Genomic DNA, 8062 nt, shown 5'->3' on the forward strand with positions numbered 1-8062 from the left:
TAATATGGGCAACCAGGCTGGCAGGGGAGGGCAGTTAGGGGTGACTAGGCCAGCAGGGGAGGGCAGTTAGGAGGATCAGGCTGGCAGGGGAGGGCAGTTAGGGGATCAGGCCAGCAGGGAAGGGCAGTTAGGGGGATCAGGCCAGCAGGGGAGGGCAGTTAGGGGGATCAGGCAGGCAGGCAGAGTGGTTAGGGCAGGCAGGCAGGTGAGCAGTTAGGAACCAGAGGTCCCGGATTGCGAGAGGGTGCAGGTCGGGCTGAGGGACCCTCCCCGTGCATGAATTTCATGCACCAGGCCTCTAGTATATCTATATCTATATCTATCTATCTATCTATCTATCTATCGATAGATGAAATACTTGGCCATAAAAAATGAAGTCTTGCCACTTGCAACAACACAGATGGATCTAGAGGGCATTTTTCTAAGTTAAATAAGTTAGAGAAATACATTCATATATTTCACTTATATGTGAAATCTAAAAAACAAAGCAGAAATAGACTCATAGATACAGAGAACAAACTAATGGTGACAGAGGAGGGATGATCAAGAAGATGAAGACGATTCCGCGGCACAAACATTCAGTTATAAAATAAATCACGAGGATATAAAAATAGCATAGGCAATATAGTCATCATTACAGCTTTGTGGACTTATCATGCTGGTCACTTCACAGGGTTTACAAATGTTGAACTAGGTTGTATACCTGAGACTAATATAATACTACATGCCAACTATATAAAATTAAAAAAAAAAAAAAACTAGAGGGAGCTGAAAGCTCCTTGACTAAGTTACTAAATAATTTTTAACCCACTAAGTCCAAACACCTTCCACACGAGCAAGGACTTTTAGTAAGGGACAAAGTAGTTAACAAGTGTTGCTATGGTAGCAAAAGTCAGCTTTATCTCATCATCGAACAGTTCCTTCTGCTTGCTGAGGCAATTCAGGAATCCGTAGTAGAGTCATAAAAATTAATTGAATACTAATATCCTTACTGTATATTGGTCTAGAATTGGTTCTATGGTTTACAGTTGGTAAAGCTGACAGGTGGCAAGTTCTGATAATATTAAAACATCTAGGGCAGTGGTCGGCAAACTCATTAGTCAACAGAGCCAAATATCAACAGTACAACGATTGAAATTTCTTTTGAGAGCCAAATTTTTTATAAACTTAAACTATATAGGTAGGTACATTGTTATTAACTTAATTAGGGTACTCCTAAGGCTTAGGAAGAGCCACACTCAAGGGGCCAAAGAGCCACATGTGGCTCGCGAGTCGCAGTTTGCTGACCACGGATCTAGGGGTAATGGTTTTTAAAAAACAGAAGCTGCTAGAGCAAATAGGTGAAGGGAGGATGGTAGTTGAGAAAAAATCATCAAAGAAACAAAGTTCAAAACAGCTTTTGTACTAAATATAAAAATACCAGAGTCCAGTTACACCTTCAACACTGAAAGAGAATGCAACATCCCTACACATATTTTAAATTTCAAACTCAATCAGTAAATTGTGAAACAGCTATACTCTAACAATTTATGGAAATAAAGGTTATCATCAATAAGTTTTCCAGTTCAGTAATACTGTAACTTACTTGGCTTTCTCCTAGTTATATCAAGCACGTAGTTCGGTACCATGCTAAAATAACAATTATGCCAAAGCATATTGATTTTTAAATGTCCCAATGGTCAATATTTTCAATTCTCTATCATAAAAGAAAATGAAAGATTTCTAAGCTATGCCTCACTGGTATATGAGTTCCAAATACAGTCAGTTATTCCATAACTTCTTGGGATTTTGAATAAATAGTTCTTTTGAATCTTTTTACTTCTGAAATTATATTTCTATATCTTAAGATTGACAGAAGTTGTAGCTCTAGTTCAATAAATGAAACCATGATGAAAGGTAAGAGAAATAGCTCCCTGAAAAAAAAATTTAAGGTAGAATAGTTTCTGATACTGGCAAATGTTTTCCTGAAATATTTTCCTTTGTTACCTTCTTACCCCAAATGTTTTATTACAAAAGTTAAAATCACACCTCTCCCGAATTAATGTCTGAGAAGTGAAGTCTTTCTCAATTGATATTAAAACATCAGGCCAGAACCGGTTTGGCTCAGTGGATGGATCGTTGGCCTGCGGACTCAAGGGTCCCGGGTTCAATTCCGGTCAAGGGCATGTGCCTTGGTTGCGGGCACATCCCCAGTGGGGGGCGTGCAGGAGGCAGCTGATCAATGTTTCTCTCTCATTGATGTTTCTGGCTCTCTATCCCTCTCCCTTCCTCTCTGTAAAAAATCAATAAAATATATTTTAAAAAATAAATAAATAAAATCACACCTCTCCCAATTTTAGTAGTAAGGATTTTAATATATTTAATTGGTAAGCAGAATAATATTAAGAGACTTTTACCCTCTTCATTAAAACATGCATGTGTCCTCTTCAAGACATTTCTTTTTCATGATAAAAAGCCAAAATCAACACATAAATGCTATAGTTGGATTTGGGTATGTTTGTTTTCATTTCCTTTTGTTTGTTTTTGCAGTTAGCACAATTGAAATATTGTTTATTTTCCAGGAGAATCTATTTTAGCATCTACAAAAACTTCCCAAAATTGTTGTTATCCTTTTATCATAAATTGTCTTTGTGCTATATAAATAACAATAGTATTCTGAGCGAAGAAAAATTTCTGACATCATTAAAGATTACTAACCATAGCTTGCAGATCAACCTGTGGATTCCAGTCTGAATCATATAGTATAACCACATCAGCACTGGCCAAGTTAATTCCGAGACCTCCAGCCCTGGTACTCAGCATAAAGATGAATTTGCTGCTATTAGGAGCATTAAAGGCCTCTATTGCTTCCTTTTTTAAAAATTTACACAGGAGATGAAAGAAAAAGAGAGAAAATCAGATTATATTACCTTAAAATATAATTTTAAAATGCAGACTCAAAACCCCACTTCGTAATATTCTCCCACCTTCTAAAATATTTAAACATTTAGCTATCTATATACTGTACTGTGTGAGTTGCTGTAGGAAGTATATTGCATAAAGTGCCTAATCTTTATAAGAGTACATCAATAGAGTCAAACTTAGAACACTCATATAAATAAATTTAACTAAGCAAGTAATAAATCATTTGAATTATTAAGACAATAATAGTGAAAATGTTTTAACTAAGTGAGAGCTGACATATATCTAGGGGACAAAATGTCAGATATGTCAACTTCATTCCCATTAGTCTATGATGAATTAATAAGGAAGGTATAGTTTAGGAGATCAGCCAAGAAAGAAAAAGCTTTAGAAATGGGAATGAGAGCAACAGATATATAGGGTAAGGTAAGTAGATTTATTTCGATATGGTGAAAAGGGGCAAACAGAGATGTGATGAGGAAAATCAGGAAGGTATTCAAGGGATATCTAGTAAAGAATCTTAAAAATTAATGGAATGTTAATATCCTTACTATATAAAGATCTCATCAAATTAATTAGAAAAAAAACCACTAAGACCCCAAAAGAAAAAAATGAGCCAAAAAAAACCAAAAAACAGACAATACACAGAAGAACAATCACAAATGGCTAATAAACACAAGAGTAATGTTCAATCCACCAGTAATCAAATAAATACAAATTAAAACATAATACCATTGTTTGAAGATTAAAAAAAATGATAATACTCAATGTTGACGAAGGGGACGGTGAGACGGGCACTCTCATACATTGCTGCTGGGAGTGTAAATTGGTACAACCTTTCTGGAAAGCAATTTGGCAATATGCATCAAGAGTCTTAAAAATATTCATACCCTTTGACCCAGTAATTCCACTTCTAGGAAATTATCCTAAGGAAATAATCAGAGACGTGCACAAAGATTTATGTATAAGGACTTTCACTTTACCATTATTTATAAATAGTGAAAAATTTGAAACGACCTAAATGATCAACAATAGGGGGATAAATTATTCATAGTACATCCATAAGATGAAATATTACACTAAAATTATTTTTACAATGACTTTTTTACTGATACAGGAAAGTACAATTTGATGTTGAGTGAAAAGTATCAGGATACTGAACATTACATATAATGTACATAGTATATCAATTATAATCTTTTAATGTATATTTTATATATACACTTATATTTATATACTTAATACATACATGACTATATACATTAAAAGATTGGCCAGAAATACTTTTCTTTTCCAAATTTCCTTCAGCAATCAAATATTACTGTTATAATCACAAAATATAGGCAGTTACACTTTTCATGAATGGAATGGCATGGTCAAAAGTTGCAGGCAGAAAAGGTGACTCCCACTGCCACAGTCAGTATAGCATGTAGAGAGGGCAGTATAGAAAGCAGCATGGTGTAGTGAGAGGCAATTTGGTGTAGAGGAAATAGCAAAAACCTGGGCGTGAATCATAACTCTACCATTTATTACATATGTGGATCTGAGCAAGCATTTAACCTCTCTGAGACACAGTTTCAAGTACAGAAAATTTTACCAATACTTTATTGGGCTGCTGGAAGAATTCAATTGGAACTATAAGTTGCCTAGCTTATAGTAGTAGTTGCTTGACAAATGTTAGTCCCTTTCCCTATAAAAGTGACGATGCCAATTAAGTGTAAGTTACAGGAACTGAGTCTGAGGATGACCAAAGACTTAGCTGAATTTAACTGTATCAATGGAGAAAGGGCCAATCTGTAAGCTGTTGAGAAAGAATTCTTTATTATCAGCTGAGAAATGATTAAATAAGGAATCAAATATGGTCTTCCCCTTCTTATTGGGAAAATAATAAAAAAATGATTGAAATGATTGTGTGGACAACATAATGGAAAAGCAGGGCATTTCCAAAAAATAAAAAATGATCAGCTCTGACTTTGCTGTATCTAAAGTCAATACATGCAATTTAAAGCCTCTGGAGGGACAACAGTATTTGAAATGTTAAGAAAACAGAAGAATTTGGGGCATAATTTGGTAACATCTACTATGTTTATGAGGAGGGAGATCAGCTAGAAATGCATATTGGCTAGTTGAAGTCAAAAAGCATCTACCCTTCGGCCTTAATATCATCTTTATTCCAGGAAGAAGGGTCATCATGAATGGTACTATATGGTCTACGGTTAGGGTGAATTTGGAGAAACCCATTCTCAAGAATAAATCAGCAAAAGCCCAATAAACCTTCAAGTTACCATTTTAGAAAGAGTAAAATACTATAGAGCAGGGGACAGTGTAAGCTTTCAAAAGTCCCACTATTGTAAATGTTACTGCAAGTGTTTCCCCAAAGTGGGCAGCAGGTAAACCCTTAATATGAAAAGGACCTGTATACCTATCCTATGCTCCAGCCAGGCTTCAATGCAACGTACAAGGGACAGAGGGCCCACCACAGCTATGGAGGGAGAAGACCATGTGCTGAGTCTTTGTGACCTGAGAAGGGGCCCCAAAGTTGAGAGGTAAAAAGGATTGTGTGCAATTTCATGACATGCGCTATAAACTGCACCACACAATTTAAAAACTGCATTCATACCTATTATATCCAATGGTCCTCACAACGTTGTCAGATAAAAGAAGCCTAGGTATTAATATTACCCTTATAATACAGTTAAAGATACTGAGGCTCAGAGAATTAAATGGCTTGCACACACTACAAAGTGGTGGAGTTGGTGCTAAAATTCAGGTCTTCTGAAACCAAGTTCAATGCATTTTCCACTATACCATGAAATCACGATCTTTGCCCAGAGCATGAGTACAGACTTAAAACAGAGGCCAAAGACAGAGTCCTGAAGGATCACAGAAAAGAGAAGATAAATTAGCAAAGCCCTCCCCAAAAAGTGCTTTAAAAGGTTTAAAATACATTAGACCCATGACATTCGTGAGGAATAATCTAAGACCTAGAAGAATTTTCAAATATGAGAAAAATACTAGGTGCTAAGTAGGCTTCCTCACTAACTAAATGACTATTTTCTGCACACCAAACTTTTAGTATTCCAAGATCCAAATGTATGATCAGCACCTATACCTATGTTATCCCATTTCACTTTTACAAAATCTCTGTAAGATTGAGATTATTCCCTTTACAAATTACTACTATGTTTCTTGAGTCTTTAGGGTTGGTCATAAAGTGGAAAAATCTCAATGTTAAACTCCACGAATGGTGAGGGTCTACTGTAGGAGGCAAATCAATAAAAGAAAATGACATAAAATCAGAGGTCAAAGAATTAGCTGAGAAACAGTTAGTAATCAAAAGGTCAGAGATAGCAGTGGTTAGAGGAGGTAAAGATGCAATAGTGTAATATCCTTTAGATAAGTGAAAATGTCTTTGAAGACCTTGAAAAGAATGATTGGTAAAGAATCAGTATAATGGAAGCCAAACTGGAAATCTCAGAGAGAGAGGAGTGGCAGTGAGAAATTCAATGCATCTAGCTACAAAAAAGGTCAAAGTTCAAAACTCCTTAATGATGAAAACATGGCTTAATTTAACTCTAAATTTTGATGTCTTTATTTTATTTTCTCATCCTTACCTCTCTTTCTTCATGTGGGGTTTGTCCATCCAATCGACAATACTCATAACCACGCCACATACAATAATCCTCCAAAATGTCCAGCAAGCGAATCATCTGGCTAAAAATGAGAACCCTTGAACCTAAAACATTTTACCAAAAAAAGCAAGTTATTCAGTTTGTGTAAAACTAACCTGAAAGTTACAAAAATAACAGTAAGCATCATATGAAATATAAATATGTAGCACATGAACATTCCACTAAACACACACACTTATACACATACACACCTTCAAGGCATGCTATACATTTGTTGAGGTGATCTACTAGTAAAATCTGACTTTACTCTGTCCTGAGGCTGAGCAATGGGTCCACACAATCTTTCACTGGAATACTGCAAGAATCTTCTAACCTCTTCCCTCTAGTCTGTTTTTCTTAGTAGATTCCCCCATACTGCTTCCAAGGTTCTCTTCCAAAAATACAAGTCTGATTGTATCACTTACCACAGCCAAGTCTTCTCTGAACTGCCCTGCAACCCACCCTGCCTTCAAATAAGCACAAATTCCTTAAAGCATGTTTTAAAAGGCCTTTTGTAACATGGCCCCATCCATCTTCCCAGATTCATTACTGCCACTCTACCCCAAATACCATTAGCTCCACATTCCCTTCTTTCACACCTGTCTTCATTACTCTGGAAAACCCTTCCCCTCCTTTTCCAGTGGGTTACTTCTATACATTTTCCAGGGCGCACCTCAAATGTCATCTCTGTGACCACTTCCCCAACTCCCAGTTTCTCAACAAATCACAGCACTTATCACAATGAACTCCAACTATTACTCCTCACCACACTGTGAGCTTCTCCAAGGCAAAGAGTATTTTGTGTGCCTATGCATCTTTTTATACCCAGCCTATAGGACAATTCCTGGCAAATATTAAGTACTCAACAATGTTTCCTGACCGAATGAATGAATGAATGAATGAATAATGAGTGATTCTGCAAAATGTTATTCATATACAAGTCATTAATATTGTTATTTCATATTAATAGAAAGACTTGTAACTCACCCTGTTCTTTGAGTTTGGCCAACAGTTTATCAAGAACTACCATTTTACCACTGTTGTTGACAATGTGCTCATCAGTAGTATAAGGTGGACCAGGTTCAGCACCATCAAACAGGTAAGGATGATTGCAACACTTTCGTAGCTGCATCAGAATGTTTAAGAGTCGCATCTTGTCCATCTTGCCAGCAGAGTTCAAAACATCAATATCTTTCATCAGGATTTTTGTATACCTAAAATTTTTAAATATAATTAATCACTGATTATTAGAAAGGTTTAATGCCATCAAAAACATCACTTGGGAGAACAATTTAGACTCCTATTTAAAGACTAGAGGCCCAGTGCACAAAAACTTGTGCACTCGGGGGGTCCCTCAGCCCCGCCTGTGCCCTCTTGCAGTCTGGGACCCCTCAGGGAATGACCACCTACTGGCTTAGGCCCGCTCCCCAGGGGATTGGGCCTAAGCTGGCAGTCAGACATCACTCTGGCAGCCCGGGAGCCCTCGGGGG

At 36.7% G+C, this 8062-nt stretch overlaps 1 protein-coding gene across 1 annotated transcript in view; it reads right to left on the reverse strand.

The window, feature by feature from the left end:
• Window positions 1–8062, reverse strand: part of SMARCA1 (SWI/SNF related, matrix associated, actin dependent regulator of chromatin, subfamily a, member 1) — an 80320-nt gene that overhangs the window by 48636 nt on the left and 23622 nt on the right. The window contains exons 12-15 of the mRNA XM_005872716.2: window positions 7560–7786; window positions 6516–6637; window positions 3792–3827; window positions 2698–2850 (exon numbers count right to left, since the gene is read on the reverse strand). Of these exons, the coding sequence (XP_005872778.2) occupies window positions 2698–2850; window positions 3792–3827; window positions 6516–6637; window positions 7560–7786 (538 nt within the window). The remainder of the gene's footprint in view (window positions 1–2697; window positions 2851–3791; window positions 3828–6515; window positions 6638–7559; window positions 7787–8062) is intronic.

The sequence above is a fragment of the Myotis brandtii genome, unplaced genomic scaffold (genome assembly GCF_000412655.1).
Source record: "Myotis brandtii unplaced genomic scaffold, ASM41265v1 scaffold39, whole genome shotgun sequence".
Classification (NCBI taxonomy): Eukaryota; Metazoa; Chordata; class Mammalia; order Chiroptera; family Vespertilionidae; genus Myotis; species Myotis brandtii.